Consider the following 24812-nt stretch of genomic DNA (forward strand, 5'->3'; position numbering starts at 1 on the left):
GTGGGTGCTTGGTAAAACAGATTAAGTTAGCATACTTGGCCTAGTGTGTTTTCGGGTATTAAAAACACCTAATCCCAGGGACGTAGGTGGCACTGTGGTCTAAACCACAGAGCCTAGGGCTTGCTGATCAGAAGGTCAGTGGTTTGAATCCCTGCAACGGGGTGAGCTCCCGTTGTTCGGTCCCAGTTCCTGCCCATCTAGCAGTTCGAAAGCATGTCAAAGTGGAAGTAGATAAATAGGTACCGTTCTGGCGGGAAGGTAAACAGCGTCTCCGTGCACTTCTCTGGTTCGCCAGAAGCAGCTTAGTCATGCTGGCCACATGACTCGGAAGCTGTCTGTGGACAAACGCCGGCTCCCTCAGCCTATAGAGTGAGATGAGTGCCGCAACCCCAGAGTCGTCCACGACTGGACCTAACGGCCAGGGGTACCTTTAAATTTACCTTTAATCCCAGGTAAATTCAGGTAGCAGGAAAGCAGCAAAGGAGGGTAGCATTTTGGATACAGGTTGGACCACCGTTTGCAGATTACCCAAGTTTTCTAAGGAAGTTAACTAGGAGCTCATATACATGAACGTGCTAGGCAAGTTAGTGAAGGCATTTGGTCCCCAATAAGCCATGACTACCTTATGTCTCCTTCATAGTGCTATTACAGCCTCACTGAGCACAGCAAGAGTTATGACCAGTTGTTTAGAGGGTAGGAATGAGAGATGGTAAAGGTAAAGGTAATGGACCCCTGGACAGTTAAGTCCAGTCAAAGGCGACTATGGAGTTGTGGAGCTCATCTCGCTTTCAGGCTGAGGGAGCTGGCGTTTGTCCACAGACAGCTTTCTGGGTTATGTGGCCAGAATGACTAAACCGCTTCTTGCGCAATGGGACACCATGACGGAAACCAGAGCGTATGGAAATGCCACAGTGGTACCTTTATCTACTTGCACTGGCATGCTTTCAAACTGCTAGGTTGGCAGGAGCTGGGACAAGACAACGGGAACTCACCTCATTGTGGGGATTCGAACTGCCAACCTTCCTATTGGCAAGCCCAAGAGGCTCAGTGGTTTAGAAAATAAGAAGAAGAGTTTGGATTTGATATCCCGCTTTATCACTACTCGAAGGAGTCTCAAAGCGGCTAACAATCTACTTTCCCTTCCTCCCCCACAACAGACTCCCTGTGAGGTGGGTGGGGCTGAGAGACTTCAGAGAAGTGTGACTAGCCAAGGTCACCCAGCAGCTGCATGTGGAGGAGCGGAGACGCGAACCCGGTTCCCCAGATTACGTGTCTACCGCTCTTAACCACTACACCACACTGGCTCAGACCACAGCGCCACCCATGTCCCTGAATGAGAGATAGTATGGAAAAGAGGAAGGAGGACACAGTAGCTGTAACAATACCGTTTCCCTGCTGACTCTTCCACCCCACCCAGACTTCTTGCCCTGCACTGGGAGCTCAGACACCAGTACAAGGAGGCGGAGTGACCTTCATTTCCCTCCCTCTCATTCCCTGTTGTTCCCCCAAACTGTTTGCAAGGATTGTCTGTGTGTCCCTCACTAAGGCTGCCCTTCACACAGAAGTTTATTCTGTTCCCCCAACATATTCTGTATTATATTTGAGCTTTCACATGACGTAAAAGCCACTTCTGGAACTGTAGTGGAATATAGTGCAGGTTCGGTGGTCATTTCTGCATTATTTGCAAACAGGTTCTCTCTCTCTCCCCCCCCCCTTTTCTGGAAGGCAAGTAACATGGAAATGAATACTAAACTGGTGCTTTAATCCACTATATTTCTGGAATTGGTTTTTACACTATGGTGAAAGCCCAAATATAATGCAGAAAGTTAACAGTTAGGGAATGGAATAAACTGCAGTGTGAATGCAGCCTTAAGTGTCACCTTCTCCCTCAGCACTGCAGCTGCTCCGCCATCGTCGTTGCTCTGAGGTGTTTTGTTTGAAAGCCTCCTGCTCTGAATGGAGGACGCAGAGCCCTGCACTCTTACACAAAGGCCTGTCCTTAACACGAAGGCACGGGGATGTGAGTTGCCATAACACCTTGTTCCTCCTTCTCTCTTTAACAGCTATGGCTGCCTCAGAGTCCTGTCAGCTCCCTCAGTTTGGAAGGGCCACCAAGGGCCAAAGATCCTTGCCTCCCCTGCCCATAATCAAGTCCAGCTGAGCGTCAGCCTCTCCCAGATCATGACTCAGCAAAAAGCGAAAGCAACACAATGGCCAGAAACAATTACAGTGTAGAAAACTATGGAATAATGCAAAACATCAAAGCTATCAAACTGAAGTCTCTGACAGTCCTTGAATAAGTCACGGTGCCAGACTTTCGAGTCTGCTGAGTCATATTTTGCAACACCGGTTTGTTTGTTTGTTTGTTTACTCATTGTTCTCCCAGAACATGGCCTTGAGAACAGCAAAGGAAGCTGGAAAGAGAGGAGAAAAGTTTAAGGTGGAAATGTTAGTTTAAATGGGATCCTCCTTAATGAGGGTCCTGGTTGCGCAATGCGCATGGGCCCCTGAGACACCCCCCCACACTGGGTTGTAGATGGGGGGTGTGCCCCAGGCCTTGTCTGTGGGCCCCACAATCACGCCAGGCCGTTTGAACCAATCCAATGCAGGTGGCGTGTTTGGGGGGGGGCTATAAAAGCAGCAGCACCACGAGGCTGAGGCACTTGCTTCGCGCTGCCAAACACCCGCCCTCCCGTCCCTATTTGTAGGTGTTGCTGGTTTGGTCTTGCTTCAGATATTGGTTGGTCGCCTGTTTTGGAACAGGGGCCGGGTAGGAATTTTTCCATTTGGGAATTTGGCACTGGCCACTTCATCGATCTTGCTCCCTCGTTTGGTGTTTACCCTTCCAGACTTCCTGCCAGAGAGGCAGGAGTCAGTTATAGTCGGTTGCCAATGCCTAAGCCAATACCATTCACTTTGCTGTAATCAATAAAGTTGTGGCCTAAATTTTGCCCAAAAACTTAAAAACCTAAATTATGTGTCAGTGTGAAGTTATTTACTTACTCGGAGCGCAACCATTTTATAAGTTATGTGATCTTGTTGCTCAATTCAATCTTTTTAAGTGTTTTTTTTAAAAAAATGTATTGTGGTACTTTATGTATTGTGATTTTGCTGTTATTTATTGATCATCATTTAGTAATGATTTATTGCAACTGCTGAGAGTGATTTTCTGCTTAATTGTTGTTTGTTGTTGTTGCGAGAATTAATATTATGGTGTACTATTCAATTCGAATGAATTGTCGAATTATTTCTTTAGGTGTTTATTTTAAATCATATTTTTATTATGATTTATTCGTATTGGATTGGATTGTGATAAGATGTGTGATCTTGTATATTTTGTTGTTTTTCAGCTGGTGAACCATCTTGTGTATAGTAATACAGGACGAAGGTATACAAATGAGAAATAAAGTGAAATGAAATCTATCAGCTTAATGCCATAACTTTTAGTAAAATAGTATGAACAGTACCAGTGGAATAATCAAAGCTTGATTTTTTCTGGAATGTTTTCGTGAGTGTAAATTCCACTGCTTTCTAGACGACAGATTTTGGGTTATTGTTATTGTTTTCAATTTGCTTTCCTTTTCTGCCCCTCCCCTCTTCCTTCCTTCCCTCTGTATAAAATGCAAAAAAGGGCACAAATCACTAGATTATTATCTATGCTTTCCAAATTTGGGTGGTTTTCACTTCCCTGATACCCAATTTGCTTTGACATTTACTTCACACTACAAAGAAACTCAGAAACAAAAGCAGTGTAAATTGTAGCTTGAACACTCTCAACCTGATTTATAGAACATCCACAACAACATGGGTTATTAAAGTTTAATATCTAATTGCTTTTAATGGCAGAGTGTTTATAAATTATAAACAATACAGCTGCACCAAAATTTAGGCAACACTTAAATGGGATCTGACACTGAACAAATTTGAAATGCAATGGAGGCTTACTTTTTCAAAACTAAATCAAGACCACACTTTTTAAAAAGCTAGTAGCAGAAAACAAATATCGTTAAATGGCTGATATGCTTCCAACACATAGTTAGCATTTTGTTTCAAAATATACTTATCAGTATATTTTACTTATCAGTATATTCAGCTTACTTAGAATCTGCATACAATAAATATTCCTACACGGACAATCCTAATAGAAAATTATGAAAGTTCAATGGGCACACTTTCCAACCCTAAGGATTTTAGCCTAGAGATACTAATAAACATATTTGAAATTTCAGACTATGGGACAAACAGTGGGACAACTTACGTCTATACCAAACAATGGCTTGCAAAGTCAAACCATGGTTGCAACCAAAACAACAGATTATGATATGCAATCAACTGCCAAACTAGGATCATGAAATGTTCATGCACTCTGTTTCACCCTACTCCAGATCACGTACCCTTGTTTTCACCCCTCCCCTTTGATATCTCTGTCCTTTTTGCTTATTCTTTCTGCACTATATGGCCCAGCTCATTCAGCTATTTATTGCCTGATGCTGGAAGATAGAGCAAGAAAGTGCCTCTTTGGAGCCAAACTTGAGCTTGAAATCAAATCTTCTCCACTGTTCCACCTGCCTTCTCATGGTCTTTGAATGTGAATTGACTTCAGGAATGTTTCAACATAATTTATTGTCCACAAATCACTGCTCCTAGATTTGCAGTGATTTGTTGTGAGTGGGAAGGAGGGTGGGAGAGAAGCCATGAATCTGGTCAGAACACAACCCTCTATCTTCCATATCTCAGAGGAGATAACATCACCACTTCTGCTATAACAGCACATAAGAATCATCCTTGCTCAAAAAACTGGTCTCCTGGTTAAGCCCAACAGCAATTTCTGTAGGTATTGATTTAAGCATAAATATGTTGAGAGATTAACTTGGAGAAAAAGTTACCACCATTATTGTGCAGCTTGGGGAGCAAGAAGAATGGCATGAAGTGGAATTTGCTGCTGCACATAACTTGGCCAACTCTGGGTGACAAGTTGTTGAGCCTGGCAGCATTTAAGGACCAACTAGCAAAATAAAATAGTTTTGCTTTGTTTTTCACATTGATGGGGGAAAAAATATTCAGGCTGGCTTTGATGGGGTTTTCCTATTTTATGGTATAGGAAATGAAGAGAAACGGGTTTCACGGCTGGGCAGAGATGTGAACCCTATTCCGACTGGACTAAGTCCAGCATTTGATCCATACATTGTACTGCCTTCCACCACATATTTGATAGTAAGAATTGTGTATGATTGTGCATTGGGAAGCCTTCCCAAATGCATGCTGCATCAACAATATTGTGCTCTTTTCTATCTAAGACACTTCTCTGCTTTTCTTCCTTCAGGGTGCTCTAGCAAATTGGCATCTTGGTGTTTTGTGGATTATATACAGGGCTGTCTTAAACGCCCCTGACCGCTGTGGTGCACCGGATCTCTCCGACGCCCTCCCGCCCCGTTTCCCAGCGCGGTGGGCGGGTGGGCGCAGCGGCGGGCGGGCAGGCACAGCGCAATCTCTCTGGCGCCCTCCCGCCCCGTTTCCCAGCGCGGTGGGCGGGTGGGCGCCGCGCGCAGTGCGGCTCCCACAGGCGCAGCTACGCGGCGGACCGGCGGATCGGCGCAGCTCGCACCGCCTTTCTGGGGGGCCGGCGCCATGGTGCCCTGCGCCACCGGGGGTCTACCTAGAGCCGGGCCTGATTATATATCAGTACTGTATTCACATGCTTAAAAAGTAAATATCAGTGACACGTATAGTTTTCTAGAACACATATTTTATTTGAAACTATGTCTTTTCCTCATCCGCCTTGTGAGTTACTTTATACATACTATTTTATGTATCCAGAAATGGCCTCCACAGTCACCTACGGACACATCATTAAGATTGTGTTCATGGAAGACAGTATTAGCCATGAGTGATCACCAAAGAAGAAGACGACTATTTTATGACACTGAGGAGAGGGAACAGTCCCTGTCAGCTCTTTCTCACGTACTACATAGTTGACCAATTGCCCTTGAAGAGATTTCTTTTAATTAATTACTATCTTTCGTTGCATGCAAAGTGATCATATTGGCAGAAATTGATTGGGTGTATTAGACACTTGATTCAAAGGTGGAAAATTCCGTTAATTTAAATAATCTTGTTGATGTTAAAATGTACTGCACCCTGTAAGAATTCATCAGTTTGAATTCAGAGTTCAAGTTCAATGGTGTTTTTGCTCAGAATAAGGAACCACAACCTTGCAATGTCAGAGAAACTCAATGAAATCAAGCCCAGGTGGTTATTGTTTTTTTTTAAAAAAAATACACACAAAACAAATGAATGCTCTTCAGGTCTTTGGATCTTTTCCTAGAGTAAATGCTGCAACAAATTACCACAACATACTTCAGATTAAATGAGTACTCCAATGTGGTGACAGGATTATTTATCTATAAATGCTCCTCCCCTCCCCATGGATAGCAGAAAGAAAGAAAGAGAAAGACAGAAAGACAGAAAGAAAGAAAGAAAGAAAGAAATTCCTATTATCTGCTATATAAAATTCTAAAATACTTTGTAGTCCGAGTTCTTTGTGTGTTTACATACATCATCTATATAAACAGGAATGCAGTTTCATCCAAAATTCATATACAGGGATCAGCAAACCGTGCTGGAAGTTGCAAGTTATTTATGGTTGATGACAAATAATTTCTGTCTTGTAGAAACTAGTAGCAGTTCAACTGGAGCAGGGTGAGATTGTTTAAAGTAAAGGCAATGGCATGAAAGGAGACTAGTATGAAGATGAGGAAAAAGAGAGGTGTCACTTCACACATTACACAAAGGCATAGCTGAGATGCTCATAGGTAAGGCACAACAAAGAACTGCAGCCAGTCTGTATGGTCCAGGATCACTGTTACATATGTGCCAACTTACACATGTTCATGTGATGTCACACACAGTACACAGTAACTGGTAACCATTAATCACTTTATAATACCAGCTACAATACATTATGGAGCAATCAGATGATTATACAGTACATGCCTATTGTGAACCATCACCAAGGCTGCTTAACAGCCAAAGAGCTAACAAAGAACATGGTGACAGCCCCCAGATAGTTTTCCTGCCCTTAAAGCAATAACATTTGTGTCCATGTACAGACACAGACCGTTTTTCTGTCCTAGCTAGTAGTGGTACTTATATCTTTACACTAGGTAATTAATGAAGCCATCCCACTCACAAAGTCCTCTGTTCTACTTGCAGCTCTGCCCTAAAGGCTTTAGTTCACAGAGGTGTTTTGAAGTCACAGAACCCTTTGAGAACGGGAGTCTTGCTGTGTGCATGGGGGGTCTAGTTCAGACTCAGTCTGCATGTTGCCTGCATATAAAGCAAAGGCTATGACACATAATAATAATAATCCCATAGTCAATGTGTCAAACAGAGCGACATTGAATAACAATAGTGATACAGAAAAAAATGCATTTGTCCTGGTTGGAACAATGCAAAAGTTGGAATTACAGTAGTTCAAAACAAAATAAGGCTGATTCACAACTCGGTATCAGACAAAATTCACAATATACTTTCTTTGCTCTTCAGTTACAAATTAATAATGTGGTGTGATCCTTGTGGCCATATTAAATACAAGTCGTGTATCTTGTATTCAGTAATAAAGTCTGTGAGAAATGTTATAAACTGATAAAAAGAAATGTGATAATAATGCTAATCACACCACATAGTGTGTTCCCCCGAGTGTTTAATCAGCTTTGCATGCATTACCATAGTAATACAAACAACAACTCTGTAATGTAGGCCAGAATTAGTTCCCAATTATACATGGGAGACATATATGCTCAGGGACATGCAGAGCAGGGTCAGTGAGGGATCTGCCCTCAGGAAAGTCCCCAAGGCCAGATAGAGAGGACTGTAGAGTTGCATTTGGACTTGGGGTGGGAGATTCCCAACCTACAGAATAGAAGATTCATCTAGCACAGGCATCCCCAAACTTCAGCCCTCCAGATGTTTTGGACTACAATTCCCATCATCCCTGACCACTGGTCCTGTTAGCTAGGGATCATGGGAGTTGTAGGCCAAAACATCGGGGGGGGGCGCAGTTTGGGGATGCCTGCTCTAGCAGTTAGTCTCAAATGCTGCCTAAGGCAATACAGGACCAGGACAATGTGGAGCACCTCTGCCAGTCCCAAGCATTCAATCTGGATTTGGGCCAGAGAGAACAAGGAAAGCAATACAAAGGCTCAAGTGCTTTTTTTTTTAAAAAAAATGTACTTTATCTTTTACATAGAGGATAAGTTGTAAGCAAGCACAATTTGCGACATTGCTCAACAAAACTGCAGATCTATTAATCCTCATCACGGGACACATTTGTTAAGGCATTAACAGATGTTAAGGCATTAGCCTTAGCTTCTAGTTTGCTGGCTTTGTGGAGCTTGAGCCAATATGAGAGAGCTTTAACCTGGCTTTTTTAAATCACTGAATTCATGTTTTAGTTACAGGTAGGTAGCCGTGTTGGTCTGAGTCGAAGCAAAATAAAAAAATTCCTTCAGAAGCACCTTAAAGACCAACTAAGTTTATATTTTGGTATGAGCTTTCATGTGCATGCACACTTCTTCAGATACACATTAGTTGGTCTTTAAGGTGCTACTGAAGGAATTTTTTTTGAATTCATGTTGTTACTCCTATTGGTTGTTTCTTTCTTGAACAGGTTTTTTATAAATGTTTGCAGTGATGGCAGCAGCAGAACTAATTTTCCCTGCCTCTTCACAGCTGTCATAGTATTGGTTGCCTCCTAGCAGCCACCCCTTTTTAAAGTATGCCATATTCTTTATCCACCACATCTCAGAATGATGCAAGATCCAGCAGCCAGCTGCCAAGAATACCCCTGAGGCTGCATGATCAGGCCTCAGGTGCCGAAAAGCATTCTGCACTATGCACAATTAAACCATGCACTGGTTTGTAAGACTAGAGTATCAAGGAACAGCTTTACAAATAACTCAGTCTGCAGAACATGAGACTCGTAATCGCAGGGTCGTGGGTTCATATACACACACAGCCCAGAACGCAGAAGTCAGAATGCCTCAAGCCACTGAGTCCTTGGATATCATTGAAAAATCTAGATTGCACAGTAGAATTCACTGTTTGCTTCTTAAGGGGGAAAGTGCTCACTTTTGAAATTAATGCCAGTCATTAATTGCCTTTTAATTTAAGTTTTCATATTTCAGATACTGGTAGGATGTCACACAAATCGTGTCACACATATCATATGTGGTGGACTTGTGGGAAGATTAAGATATTCTGGTCACTAATATATAATGAGTTGAAGAAAATGTTGGGCATCACTTTTCTTAAAAGACCTGAGGCTTTTTTGCTAAGCATTGTGGGGAAAGATGTGCCGAATTCAGCAAAAGAAATCTTCCTTTATGCAACAGGCTAGGTTATTGGTGGCTAAGGGCTGGAAAGAACAGGAGACCCCTTCAATAATTGACCCCCAGGGTAAAATGCAGGAATTAGCAGAAATGGCATATTTAACAAACTCCTTAAGAGGCAAGTCAAAAGAGAAATTTATGGAAAACTGGGGAAGATATAAGCTATATGTGCAAATATACAGTAAAGGTTTGTTGTCTATGCAAGCATTTGAGTGACCTTGGATAACAGACCAACTATGATAGAACCTTTGTTTTAACCGAGATGTGCCAAGAGAAAATAATGTATTAGACGTTGGATACAGAAAATTTTATTATTTATACATTTGTGTTATAGATTATATATCAGGAACTGACAGGAAGTCCAATGGGGGGAGTAGGGGGAGTAGGGAGGGAAGAAGAGGGGGGGAGAAAAGGGATGGTTTTTTTGTGTTGTTATTTGCTTTAAGATGTGGAATACTATGTAAGTTTTGTTTTGTTTTGTTTTGAAATAAATTCTTTTTTTTAAAAAAGGATGTCACACAAATCGTACACCTTAATTTTTCCCAAAACAAAACTTGTGTAGTATTCATCATATCTTTGAACACTATATTTGTTAGGAGCATTTCCAATACACTCCCAATTTGGTGTTAATAACTGAACGTGATTTATGTGTTATTTAACCATGCTTCCAATGCATCAATAAAGGTGCTAAATAGCATTGGGACTAGCATTGATTCTTAAAGCACCCAACTGGATATCTGCCCCCAAACCATTCATCAATCCTGTTGAAATCTGAATCAACTTGTATTCCTTATGCTCATAGCCAAATAGGCTGAGGGTAATTTTTCAAGGAAGGCTTTGAGGAGCAAATAATGCAGTCTCTTCTTCCACTTACTCTGACCACTAGTTTCAGCATCAGACAAGTTAAACATTAGTCTCTCAGGAAATCATCCTATTTCAAATGCTGACCCTGCCTCAAAGAAGGGCAAACTATCCCAAGAAGCGTGAGATGGAGACTGGTGCAGGTACAGCTTTGCAGTGAAGTCCTGTGTATTCAGAAATAGGCCTAAGGCTGCAATCATGTAACCTCTTGCCTGAGAGGGAACTCATGTACAGTGGTACCTCGGGTTAAGAACTTAATTCATTCTGGAGGTCCTTTCCTAACCTGAAACTGTTCTTAACCTGAGGTACCACTTTAGCTAATGGGGCCTCCCGCTGCCGCCACACAGCCACCGTGCGATTTCTGTTCTCATCCTGAGGTAAAGTTCTTAACCCGAGGTACTATTTCTGGGTTAGCAGAGTCTGTAACCTGAAGTATCTGTAACCTGAAGTGATTGTAATCTGAGGTACCACTGTACAGGATTGCACTACAAGTCCCAATGGCATCAATGGCATTCACATACATGCAGAGTTTTATTAAGCTGCATCTTTCTTTTGCTCTGTCTATGACTGAGGCAACTTCTAATGCATGACCCAGTTTATAAAGCATATTTGACATTTGTGTCCTATGAACTCCAAGACCATTCTTTTTAAATTTAAAAGCAATCTGGTTAATATATATACAGTAATGCAGTTGGTCAAGTATTCCTCACAAAAATTCTAAAACAGCCTATTTTGTTTTATGCAATAATCTTTACAAGCACAGGTAACAGATCATGTTTCTACAGGCAGGACCATTCCTTCTGAAAGAAGCAGCATGGCTAAAAATAAAATAAAAGTGCATTTTCTTTTCATCAAAGGTGCTCATTGTGAGAGACAAAGAGATTTGCAGTGGGGCGAAGTAAATAAGCAAAGAGAAAATAGCACTTGGTTTCTCTTGAGGTTTGTTTTCCCACACACACAAATTGCAAATGACATCTAAGGGACAAAATTAGGTACAATTATCTTTGCCCAAGAGCAAGCAGATGGAATAGATCACCTTTTAAAGGCCCCTATAATTATAGGATTTTTGATCCTGCACTTAACCAACCAAATTGGAATTGCTATCATTAATGTACAAGACACATATGGAATGGGTGACCTTGAAGAGGTCACACATAATGTGGAATGTTATTATCTGTCATGAATGAGACCTGACACACACACTACCACCCAACTATATGCCATTAGGTTTTTATACTAATGGGTTATAAGCTTTCAGCCACAAATCAACACATGCTAAAACTCATGCAAACCAGTTGGTGTGTGTGTGTGTGTGTGTGTGTGTGTGTGTGTGTGTGTATGTTTGTGTGTGTGCACATAGCTATTTTCTGGAGCATTAAAGCAGCATTCTATACATATTTAAAATGGGGATGTTTTCTGCACCTCAGACCTATTTCTGATTTTCAAAAGTGCTAGTTTTGCGAAGGACTGAACCTTTTCTTGTTATATGAATCTACAGCACTAGATTCAAAGTTTTACTACTGAAGTAAAAAGCCTGGGGCGGATCTGGACCAGGGTATTTGAGCAGTTGCCTCTCCCTCTACATCCCACCTTGGTCACATAGATCTGTTAAAGGTAGTTTTACACACCCCTGTGATAAACCATGCTTTGACACAAGCGCTTGCATTTTAGTGTTACTGCAACAGTGTTCCGGATTTTTCTTTCCTTAAAAGGAAGGTTGCTCCGATGTTGTTACAGGTGATGTTTGTTGAAAAACTTTACTTGTCTCCAAAGGTTTCCCACTTCTATCTTATTTATGCAGATATTCATTCCTGTTGGAGTTTCTTTTTCATGTCTTAAAACTGTTTTTGTGATCTGGATTATGTTTTATATTCTGTTTGTGTACTCCATATTTTTTTTAATTGAATATTGTAAGCTGCTTTCGGGACAAAGTTCTCTGTTGTTGTTGCTGCTGTTGTTGCTGTTGTTATCCATCTGGCTGGGTTGCCCCAGCCACTCTGGGCAGTTTCCAACAAATATAAAAGCATAACCAAACATCACACATTGAGAACTTCCCTATACAGGGAGCCTCCAAAGCTGTTTTTGCTGTCAAAGTTCTGGAGTGGAGATTTGGAAGGAGCAAAGATCCCAGAGACGGGGCAGGAAGAGGTAGGATGGGTCTTTTAGAGGAATGCCAAAGGTTCAGAACAACAGAGGACTCCAGCAGCTGGATCAGGCTGGTCGCTCCTCTGGGTCAGCATCCTGCTTGCATAGCAGCGAAGCAGGTGCCCCAAAGGAAAGGAGTCCCAGAACAGCACCAGACTGTGGTAACCCTCTCCCCAGCACTATTCTTCAAAAAGCGGGGCACATTTTTTTAAAAAACCACACCAGATGAATGAGAATTTTTTTCTTACCTGTGAAGCCATGTGGGCATACACACTTAATTTGTGGCTGCAACTTTGACTGGCTTACATCAACGCAAGTAGCCCCAGCATAGCAATTTTCTGGGTAAATTAAGCAAGCATTTTCCACAAATTGACAAAATTCTCCTGTCCATCCAGGAGCACAAAGGCACTAGAAGGAAGAAGAGAAGCTTGACTAATATTGTATCTGGCATTATCATGCAAAGTAGAGGCACAGATGAATTGATTTATGGTGTCTATAGTCAATTAATAAACTTTACATGAGTCCTAACATATTACACAGAAAATTTGCTGATTGGTTTTACATAATGCCCAAATCAGTTCGTTAGCAAATAGAATGGAGAAAAAAAGAGTGCGTTGCAAAATGACTGAGGCTGCAATGCTAACGCGGCTTACCTTGGAATAAGCCCCATTTGATTCAATAGGACTCACTTTTAGGTAAATATGATTAGGGTGGCACTGTAAGGGAAGCATTTCAATGGAAAACCTAAATGAAAAAAAAAATGCATTGTTGTGCCACGATATATAAACCTGCATGCTACGAATTCTGTGGCCCATTCACCTGCTCAAAAAACAACACCACATAAAAAAACACCCAGAAAACATGGAACACAACAAGAAGTGCAAAAGAAATTGCTATAATCTTCTTCACTGGACTTTTGCACAGTTCAAAGATCCACTTTCAGTGAAACCATGGATTTCAACTTCATATATTCTCAGTGTTTTTTAGATAGGAAAGTTTCCTCATATTGATGCTCTAAGGTCTCATTCCCTCTTCCTCAAAATTTGGAAAACAAGCAGGACTTTGCCAAACATCAGATCACCTGAACGTTTTGGATTGCTGCCAGTGTAATTTCACAATAGCCATACTCCTATATTTGGACACCTCTTCATAAGTCCCATGGAGTGTTCTACAGCTACCTGCTACACATCACTGCCTCATATTGTTTCACATTGTGTAGCTGTGTGTCCCACAGCTGGGAAAGGCGGGTAGAAAGAGGATGGACAGGGTTAACAGCCCCCAGTTTTTATTGCTGATAGTTCCCAGAGAATTGGGTATTGAATGAGTGGAGACCCCAATATTAATGGCAGCCCATTCAGTTGGATGAGGGAGGCCATTCTGGAGAGAAACTCTAGTTCAGAAGAACCAGTAGTACTGATGGCCCCTTCTGCCTGCTTCCACCAGTCAAAAATGTAGATAGGCTGGCCCTTGAGCCCATACACCTGAGGTGTCTTAGCACTCTGACTGTGTTTACCCTCTGACTGGGATGTCTGCCAGATGCACAAGAGCCAGAGCCAGTTGTGTTATGACAAAACACAGCAACATAAGAACAAATTCTAGTGAACAACACGACAACACATTGCTTGTTATGAGGAAGGAAAATACGCTGACTCCCAGCTACCAGCTGAAATTCTTTCCCTTGCCTATTAACTGATTCTTGGTCCACAGCAAAGTGTGTGTGTGAGAGAGAAGGGTGGGTAAGAAAAAATAAGCTGTGGATCACACTTCCAGTTTCCCCAACTATTTTGTTTGGTGCTATGCTCTGTAAGTTTTGCTTAAAATCTCCTTTCTCGTGGCTTCTCAACCACCTGTCCTGTGTCCTTATCTTTCTCCTCTGAGATGAAAGGGACTTGCAATGTTTGGCTTGCTATTGATTTCTCTCCATGATTATCAGCATGATGGTTCTGGGAACTTTGTATATCAATTATTTATCTTATCCTCTTTATGTCAGCTCCTATATTGATGATCATCTTTCTTAATTATCTGGAAGCAGGATTTAACAACCTATAAATGGCATCCTGTTAATATCTACTCAAGGTATAGTAAGCACCACTGAGGATGAGAAGTAATAACAGAAGGTTTCAAAGAGAAGCTAAGAGTATTGATCCTGGTGATCATTTCAGATAAAGCAATGGGGTGGGGTGGGTGGGGTGGAATCTGACTAATATTTTAATCAAGCCCAGCTATTCTTCCTATTAATTTAACCTTCCCATGTCACCTGAGATTAAATAGATTTGGAAACAATGTCCACATAGAAAGAGATGCAATTCACTTCCCATATTTATAATTGGGCTCAGCACAGGTTTCATTTTGCCCATAAGGCAATTTCCCCTAAACCACGCCTGTCTGCACTACACCTGACATCCCATGCAGCTTTAAGGCTCCTGATTGGGCTTTGTCAAGGGAGGCTTGCTGTCATCGGCAATCAGCTGATTGGTGATGACAGCGAGTCTGCTGGGATCTGATATCCTATTGAGCTCATCAAAGGGAACTTCACAATACAGCAGAAATGGAATGTGAAGACTGCACCTATCTGCTGATAGGGGCTAAGTTCAAGTTTGGTGGGTTCTGCTGAACTATGAAGTTCCCTAGGGATGGCTCCTTGAAAGCCCTCCTCAGCACTTTGAAGTTCTAGTGATCAGCTGACTGGCAGCACTCCAAAGCACCATGCATGGGTCTTTGCTAGCCCTATGCAACCTGTCCTATTTAGCCCACTAGCAGTAGGGGAGACAAGGGTCTTGGCAGCTGGCCAGATTCAGTTCTCCACTCCTACAATGGCTGATGATCAGGTAAGTTGCAGACAATTGTAGAATGTTATCCTTTTAAACGATTCTTGCAGAGACTGTTAGCCACATTCTGTCACAGAAAAGGGACTAATTAACATCAGGTAACGAAACTGGCAGTGACTTTGAGCTTTCACTGTCACCCCAGTCCATCCTATCAGCAAATTCAAATAAATGCAGCAGGCAAAATTAATGGCAGTGTCAAACTGGCCTCACAGATACATACTGCTGGTGCCGTCAGTACACATAGCAACAGGAGGAACCATGAAACTGCTTTGAAAATAAATAAATTCAATTGTGTATTTGAAACCAGCAACATGAAAACGGCAACTGGGAGTAGCAGATTTGCCCAGCATCACCACTAAAATATTTTTGAGCTTCTTGCTTAGCTGGTAGATGTGTTTGTAAATATTCATAACAATTTTCTCACTCTAGCCAACTGCTTTAAGATGTATTGTGCCAAAAATATCAATTATTTGTTCATTTGGGGTTTATTTTAATACTTAGAAAACAAATTTTGACTGAAGCAGCACAGATGGCATTCAAATATTCTAGCACCTTATTTGCTGCCATTTAAAGAGAAAACTTTTGTTAAAGCCAGATGATGTTTCCTTTAATGTGATTATTTTTATTATTGCAGAAGTGAAGGGAACAATGATCTGGGAACAAGCTAAAGTCTTAAGTTTGCAAGCAATTTCCCTAAAGGTTCATTTATGTATTACCCTGAGCCTTCAAAGAGTCCACCATTTTAATGCAAACCTGCTTAATCTGTACCCCCTAAAACAATACATAAGCTGAAATGCAGCTGTCCTTTAAAATCTTCAATTCTCTGAATTTTGCAATGCAGTTCTCCAACCAAATATTGCATCCCAAATATGTGTACACCAGGAAAATCGCACACTAAAATACTGATGAACTTGTGAAGACTTCTTAAAAAGCAGAATTTAAGATTAAAAATGAACTTGACATGGGAAACGTGAAACAGTGAGAGAAAAAGCAGTCCTCAACCGCTCCCTGTAGTAAGATGGGGCTCCTAGGTTCAAGGCCAGAGACCAGGAAAAGCTCTGCGCTCTGTCTCCAAATGTATGAGGGGAGTGAGAACACTCAGAGGCCTTGTGGTGGAAAGTCCCATACAGCCATTATCAGTAAAAACGAAACAAAGCATGTATCAGTGGACAGCAATCTAGTCAGAGCCTGTGATTATACTCCATTTATCAGGTAAAGAAAAGGACAGACAGACTTCCCTTGGGAGGCAATAGGAAAGCCTTTTCTCTTGTAACGTGTAATTTCCCATGGTGTGGTAGCAACAGCTGTATTTCTCACAAAATATACTTAAGAGATAAGAAAGTAAAACAAGATTAAGCATCCTTTTGGATTTCAGCAGTGATTATCCTCAACAGGCCAAGGCACTTCCAGTTTTACAGCTGTTGAGAAGCATACTGAAGTTCATCGATAGCATGCTCTCTGGCAATAATTGGTAAATCAATATCAACTGGTAGAAGTTAACACAGTAGGATTTCATGAAACTGAAAGATCTTTTAGCTTTATCTTCTGTTTATCAAGTAGTTCATCTGCCCAATCAAGACTGTGTTTCCCCCAGGGTTTCTCAAAACAAGGATTAGTTAAAACAAATGGACACCTAATTTTCCAAGCAGTAGCCAATTTAAGGTTTTAACCCTTCGGTCCTTAAGCAAAACCACAAGCAAACTTTCTTTCAACTTGGTCTTCTTCTGGCAGTGCCAGAAGAAGTCCATCAGTTTACACTTGTATCAATTGAATTCCTTTTATTTTGTTTATTTATAAACCACCCATTCACATAAAATATTACATTGGTGTACAGGAACAATGCAAAATGACTGGCTCATCTTTAGAAAATTTGAACAACAGAATATGCCTATCAGCATAAAAAGGTCTTTAAGGGATGTCTGAAAGTTACTAGTAAGCATGCCTGCCAAATCTCTACTGGAAGAACATCCCATAGTGTGGGACTAGTAACACCAAATGCCTGACTTCTAGCTGAAATTAGTTGGGCTTCTGAAACACAGGGGGCAACTAACAGCACTCACCTAGATCTTTCTGATCAAACTGCATTATAAGGGTTCAGGTAATCTTTAAAATATCCTGGACCCAAATTGTTCAGGTCTTTGTACATTAATATTTAAACCTGACCAAGTAGCATATAGGCAGCCATTGCAGATGTTGTAACAGAGGTATTGCATGCTGTAGCATTTTCATGCTTGATCACTCAATTTGAAGAGATCATTTTCAAGTTCTTCACAATCCCCCCCCACTTGAATAATTTGATGCAATCAGCAAAATTGGTTAATTCACTGTCCACCCCTATCTCCATCTTAAGGTTCACAAACATGTGAAAAACATAGGTTCCAAGACCAATTCTTGTGGGGCCCACTTTCTATGTCCCTTTACTGGAAGAACTGTGTATTTATTGCAGTTGCCTGTTCCTTAACATGAATGGACCTTTCTTCTTATCCTGTAACTGCTAAGCTTACTCTTTATCCATCTTTGGTGATGGATTTCATCAAAATATTTTTGAAAGCCTAAATACACAATGTCTGCTTCATCCCATCTATCCATATGCCTATCAACATTCTCAAAGAACTATAAAAGGAGAGTTAGACAGGACCTCCCTTTGAGGAAGCCATGCTGGTTGGCAGTGGTGAGTAAAGCAGTGAAGGCAGTAACAACCTCTTGACAATAGTACGGCAAAAGCCACCACAGCCATGGAGCTCTCCTAACCTTGCTCCAACCCCCAACCCATGAAGACAGCCCCACAGAGGGTGCCACTACTTCTCCACCCCACCCCCATAAGCCACCACTGCTCAATCTTCTTCAGCAACACTCGGTTTTCTTCTATACTTGGTAGATCTGTCCTGAATAATGCTTTCCAAAGGGTTCTCCATTAAAAAATGTTAAGGTGACCAACCTATCATTTCCTATCTGTGGAGCTCTTCTTAAAAAGTGGTGTTATATTTTCCACTTTTCAGTCCATAGAAAAGTAGGCTTTCTAAGTTCCATTCCATGGCTACAGAGTAGGCTCAGCCCTTGTTGGGTCCCTCCTCCTTAATGTTTCTTCCTAGTAATTATTATTTTGGTACTTCTGCAAACCTTGGGGTTTCCCCCGAGCCTGCCGAAACCTCCCTCATGTATGGGTAGTGCCATTTTGGTTTCATAAATGGCAGCACTCACAACATTAACATCAGAACTGTAAAAAAATAATAATGAGAGCAAATGTTTTTTGAGGTATACTAAAACGTATGTCTGTGAGCACGACCCTTCCATTCACTGAAATTATTTCACTTGCATGAATGCATTTTATAACACACAGTGTTACAGTGGCTATATGTAAATATGCAGCCAGGCACCCTCCGGATGAAAGACAGAAATGAAATTAAAAACAAAGGGGGGAGGAACCTAAAGGAAATAAGAAAAGGGTAGCTGGGCAGCGTTTATAAATGGCATAGAAAGACATCCTTAAAGTCGGTGGATTAAGGCAAGTGCAGCTGCCTACAGCCCCAGATAAAGATGCCACATCAAGGACTGTCACAGAGAAAAAAGAACCAGGGATAGTTTAATCCTGGGTTGTTTGTGCCTCCTTCTGCTCTGTGTTTCAGCACAATATTCATCCTCAACAAAAACACCGATAATTCGTGCCAAGTCCTTTAATCCTCTTCTTCATGCTTCTCCTACTTTGTCTGACCGGCATTATTTGTCAGTCCCCAAAGGCCTGTCATGTTGGCTTCCAAGCATATATTGTATCCCGCTAGTCTATTCTCTCAGGCAAAGAAACTCTCAGCCTTCTCTGTGCCAGCATGTTGAGCTGCATATCTTCAGAAAGTTTCCAAGCCAACACCTTTCACGTCCTAATTGAGGAGCATGCTTTTGGAGGATGTTTTTATTTTTAAAGTAATAACGCCCATCGTGCAACCTTATTGCTCGGGGTCATCACATTTTTAAAAAAAGAGTTTTGCCTTCAGTTCTGGGACATGTTTTGCTTTCTTTTTGTTAAAAGCTTTCGTTGTGATTTTCATCCTCTCCTTTCTTGGTGCGTACTTAGCTTGCATGCCGATAACAGCATGCTTCTTGTACCATGTTGGATGACAGGCATTCACCTAGAAGATGATTTAAGCCACTTATACCTTCCATATCTTATACCCTAATTAATTTTATTGCCTGATGCAAATGGGCTTGGGAAATAAACAACTGAGGAAAGGGGGGGTAATAAAATATATGCCTCTGTTTTGCTGCTATTGTTACAACATCCCTACAGGATAAAATATAATCAGAAAGGAAAAGGAAATGGAAATGAAAAAGGGTTGGGGGGAGATGTACAAAACCACCAGATTCAGCATTTTCCACTAAGTGAGAGGAAACAAGCTAAAAATATTAATTTTAAGATCAAAGTGTATATATTTGGCTGAATTACACAGAAATGTGTATATTATGAGAACTTCACCTTAAAATGCTGGGTTGTTTTTTTTAAGGAAGACTTTAACAAAAATTCACAGATTGATGTGGAAATCTGGAGACATGGATGGAAGATTGGAAAAACAAGCAAGTTAGTGAAATCCAAACTGACAAATTTGCCCATCCCAACCTGTGACATGCCATGATTTATCCCAAGAACAGAAGAACATAGGACACTGCCGCCTTATGCCACGTCCGTTTTTTCTACATCTAGTCTAGTGGTGACTGGTAGTGGCTTTCTAGGGTCTCAGAAAGTGATTTTTCCCATCACATGCTCCCTGTTCCTTTTAACTTGAGATGTGTGCAAAACAACTGCTCTGCCACTCAGTTGTGCTCCCTCCACCCTGGATCCCTGAGAGAGCCAAGTCTGAATATGGGAGTGTTCCATTAAAAGTGCTTTGAGATGTGCATCATTTTGCATCTCACTTTTAGTGATTTTTTTTTCCAGATGCCACATTTCATTGGGACCTACTGGCCTAAAAAGCTCACCAGACAGAGAGAGAAAATAAAACACTTGGAAGAAAATAGTGGGCATGACAGCGCTGTATGTTTCTCAATCAATCACATTGTTGGTTCTGAATCATCAGTGTTCTTGCCGTGCAAAAGCAGATACCATGGGATAGCCTTGTTGGGAGATTCATTCCCCGTCTGCAGTCATAGGTTTATTGTATATCGTATGACTGTATGTGTTTTGTTCCCATAGAGTGGATGTGATGTAGACAGGATGTTTGTCTTACTGTGTTCCTAAGTGGGAATGTTGTTTCCTTTGTTCTTTCTCTTTACTGGCTGTGATGCTAGAGAGAGGGAGTCATAATGTAGAGCTCCCAGTCCGTTTATATGTAAATAAAGCAGTTTAGCCTTATTTACTGGCTTGTGTGTGTTGTTCTCCATGTTTGTGGAAGCAATCACATATTTGGCCTGTGGGACCAGTTTAGCCACTGGCCCCCGGGATGGCTTAATGCTGACAAGCCTGCCCTGCTCAGCTTCCAGATTCAGAAGACACAATGAAACATCAGTTCCAAGTTGATGGATGGGCACAGTCTGTTCTTGAAATCAGGGATTGGGGGGGGGAGTGCTTTTTCTGGGGGTACTCAAAGGTACATCATACTGGCACCTTTTAAAAAAATGTTAAAAGTATGACACTTACTGTAACAACTTAAGGTGAGTACCGGCGCCATTTTTTCTTTAAAAAAAGAGGAAGAACTGGATTGGGGGCAACCATTGAAAATGGGATTCAGACCCCCCACCAGGTCCTATCCAAATAGTTTATCTCCAGCCAAAACCATTGGATAGGACCCAGACACCACCATCACCCAGAATACAGGTCTGATCCAAAACCAATCCGTTTTAGTCCATCTCTATCCTGTGTTTTTGCTACTCTTTAATTTCTAAAAGTTGAGCACACAACAGGAAAGAAAAGTTTCGAAAACGCTTATTGTCAAGCTGTCATGCAATCTGCTTAATTTCTTACAATTTGTTTGATTAAGTGATTGACAAAGTTGCTGACTTTTCTTTGGTAATAATGCTACAATCCATTCAAAAGTCTTTAGTGGAATGAATATTATGATACAAATGTGATTTCTATCCAAGTAGGCATTTGGCATTGGTCCACAAATTAGCCATATCTTCTAGCAAGGCTAAAAACTGTTGTCCAGTTATTTGATACAGTTTAAAATAGAATCCCAGAAAAGAAGCAATAAAAAAATCCATATTACTAGAGTTAATACTTCTTGCATCATTGACTCAAGTATATAGAAAGTACATAAATGTGTTGCTCTTGCTTGACTCCCAGGGGACGAAATACATATTTCTAAGGCTCTGGTTGGCTGAGGTTTTTATATTTTTGAATTCATTTACCATATTTAATTACTTACACTGAATCCTCCAATTATATTGAGACACAATCCTTCATTCAGACAGATGATGCTGAGCAGACTGCAGTAGTCAATTACTTCCTCACAGTTCCTTCCAGTATATCCTGGCATGCAGCTGTAAATACACCAGAATATTTCAGAAGGCTAGAATTTCGAATTGCTAATTCCATTTAATTAGCTTCTAGAGATCCACCAAACAATGTCCTTCCAGCAAGAATGTGTTTCCTATTTTTTTGTGCAAAATGTAATGAAAATGACAACACATTCATGCCACCTACCGGCTGTCACTTAGCCAGATTAGCTTCATTTTGGTAAATAATGATGGGTTTTTGTCTTTTTATCTATGGAAGTCCTTCTGGAAACTCAAGAATAAAATCAACCTTGAGCTAAACAGATATTTAACAGCAAACTCTGCATAGCAGCTTTAAGAAGCTATTATAACAGATGGCTCTGCTACTGAGAAATAATGTCAAATGAGGTTTAGAACAGTTAGCTAATGATCATTAAACAATGGATATGCTAACAGTGGTCAGTAATGACTCACAATAACATGAGGAAACAATAGTGCAAGCTTCAGCAATGGATAAAGGCATACCCATTGTTTTATTTGCTTAATTATAGCTATATATTTTCTATTAAGAAGAAAATAATATTTTGCTCTCTAGTTGCTCATGAGGCCCAATTTATGAAAATGATTCAGCTCTTTTTATATGTGGTGTGGCCAATACCCACTGTTAGGAAGGTAATGCCTCCCTCTCTCACTTGTCCTGCTGGTTTCAGACATTATTGTGAGAGATTTGCAGTCAAACTGAACAATGCTAGTTAGTATGTGAAGGAGTTAAGGTCCACAGAGTTCTAAATTGCTACAGTAGGGTCAGTGAGAGACAGGAAGTAAATCTTTCTCTTCCTGTTTTCTCTCTCTTTCATGCCACGTGAGCAGACAAACATACCTGGGCTCTGCTCCGAGTCCAGACTCCACATTTAGAGATTAACTTTGTATTTTGTACTCAGTAAGCTTTTACCTGTGTTAACTTTGCTGTAGCATTGGCTAAAGTATGAATGAGACCTCGGATTATGTAAGTAAAGCATTTAAACTTTTTAAGTTTGTAGTCTATTCATTGTGAAGGGGGTAGAGACGGGAGAGCAACAGAGTGCATTGTAAGCATCTAAAATTAGATATTTAAAGTCAAACAACCTATAGTATATCAGATATAGGTTATATCACATATAAAACACATATCAATCGCTTTTTCTTTACCATTCTAGCTGAGTCCCATAACTATATCGCCCGCTAAAACACTGGCATTCAGGAGGGAGGATGCTATATTAAATTCAAGCCCGAACATGATATAAAGATCAAAAATATGAAATTTGGATACATCACAGCTGACGTGGGGTAAATTAAATTGAATCTGTTTGGTTCTATGTTTAGAATAGGAAACGACTGTTTTCAAACGAAAAGCAAGAGTAGGCTGATAGCAACTCAATAGGGTGATGGATATAGGTAGCAAAATTTCTTCAGAATGAGCACTGGTAAGTGATCAGCTATTGCTAAAACCATGACAGCTGGAACAAAATGAATGAGGCTATAATTTGTAGGGTTTTGAAGAAGAAAAGAAGCATGATGCAAAACACTGCAATGCCAAGCGAATGTGAGCAATATTTTATGATTTAGGGCTCCTTGAGTGCGCTGTATAGAGAGATGGAAAATGGTGCCCTTGATATGGAACAGCAGTAAGGCAGATAACACTGTTCTTTGAGCTTTGTATACATTTTCTCCCTGAATTTGCTTAGGGCTTGCACACATACAGAGCAGCAAGGGTGTGTCTCACAAATTTCCTAAACCAGGCTTCCTCAACCTCGGCCCTGCAGATGTTTTTGGCCTACAACTCCCATGATCCCTAGCTAGCAAGAACAGTGGTCAGGGATGATGTGAATTGTAGTCTCAAAACATCTGGAGGGCCAAGGTTGAGGAAGCCTGTCCTAAACATATCCTTCTGTAAGCTGCTGAGTGTGCATGAACCTGGTAAAACCACCGAGCAGCCAAATCATCAATATTATGCTCCAGGGGCAGGAGGAGTGAGCAGAAGGCTGGATTCAATCCCCCCCACCCAAATTCTCAACAAGCTTCTTTTCTGCTACTGATGGCTATCTGACTGGGCACTATTAGTTTTATTTATTAAATTTTTATACTGCCTTTCATCCGAAGATCATAGGACAGTTAACAATATGCTTTCCTCAACAGCCCAATTCTGAACATGGGTACACTTGGACGGCTGCAATTACCTGTAGAGTCAAAGGATTCAATGGTCAGCTATAAAGTTGAAGGATTAAATGGTTCAGCACATCCTTGTGGTCTGCTTCATATTTGATTTTTATTATTTTTAATTTTTGAACGCAGCTATAAACTAGAGCTGAGATCTGCAACGAGTTGCTGCTTTGTTCGGATTGGAAGGAGGGATACCACTGTGAAATGGGGACCAGTAAAATAGTTCTCCTCATTTTAGGGTGTAATTATGAGAGGAACTTAGAACTCCAACAACTGTGGCAAAAGTCAAATAGGGAGATTTTCACAAATATCCCTACTTGCAGTCAAACTGTAATAAATACTTTTTAAAAAACTGTGTATAAGAGAGAGCAAATATTTATTTATTGGGGGGGTGGCAACCATCAACGTTATTGAGTTGTTATAATTCTTCAGTGAATTGTTTTAAATCCAAAACTATTTGAAGTTCAATCACAAAGAAATGTGCTGCGAAGAGGAATTATGATTCTGGCAATGAATATTTAAGCAATAATAAATGTCATTGAGGCAACTTCCTGGCTGTTAAAAAACAAGCTGTAAGAATGCCTGAAGCAGAACCAATGGCATGTCAACAAGCTTTTTCAGCAATAGTCAGGCCCGGCATGCTCTGGGCGGGAGAAAATAATAATTATAACCTGCTGTGAATTAATGTCCAAATCCATGGATGAAACAATTACCCAAAATATCTGAATCTGGCAATGATCAATGGAGGGAAAATAGAATTCCATTGAATTGCAGCTTTAGACGCCTTTTTTCAGATCAGGCATCAAGTGTCCTTGCTTTCTGTTCTTACAATGTATTTACAAACATTAACATTAATGCATTATAATATTAACACATTCATTATTTTTTTAAAAAAAACAACAACAACCATACTTTTCAGAGTGCTTTTCTGCCTGAAACCCTGGAGGGTTACTGTCCTTCATGGTTG

General features: G+C 40.8%; 1 protein-coding gene across 1 annotated transcript in view; it reads right to left on the reverse strand.

Annotated features, from left to right (window-relative positions):
• LOC118082767 (protein eyes shut homolog) overlaps positions 1-24812 on the reverse strand; it is a 167415-nt gene that overhangs the window by 13874 nt on the left and 128729 nt on the right. The window contains exons 6-7 of the mRNA XM_035110599.2: positions 21577-21691; positions 12644-12803 (exon numbers count right to left, since the gene is read on the reverse strand). Of these exons, the coding sequence (XP_034966490.2) occupies positions 12644-12803; positions 21577-21691 (275 nt within the window). The remainder of the gene's footprint in view (positions 1-12643; positions 12804-21576; positions 21692-24812) is intronic.

The sequence above is a fragment of the Zootoca vivipara genome, chromosome 3 (assembly GCF_963506605.1).
Source record: "Zootoca vivipara chromosome 3, rZooViv1.1, whole genome shotgun sequence".
NCBI classification, from domain to species: Eukaryota; Metazoa; Chordata; class Lepidosauria; order Squamata; family Lacertidae; genus Zootoca; species Zootoca vivipara.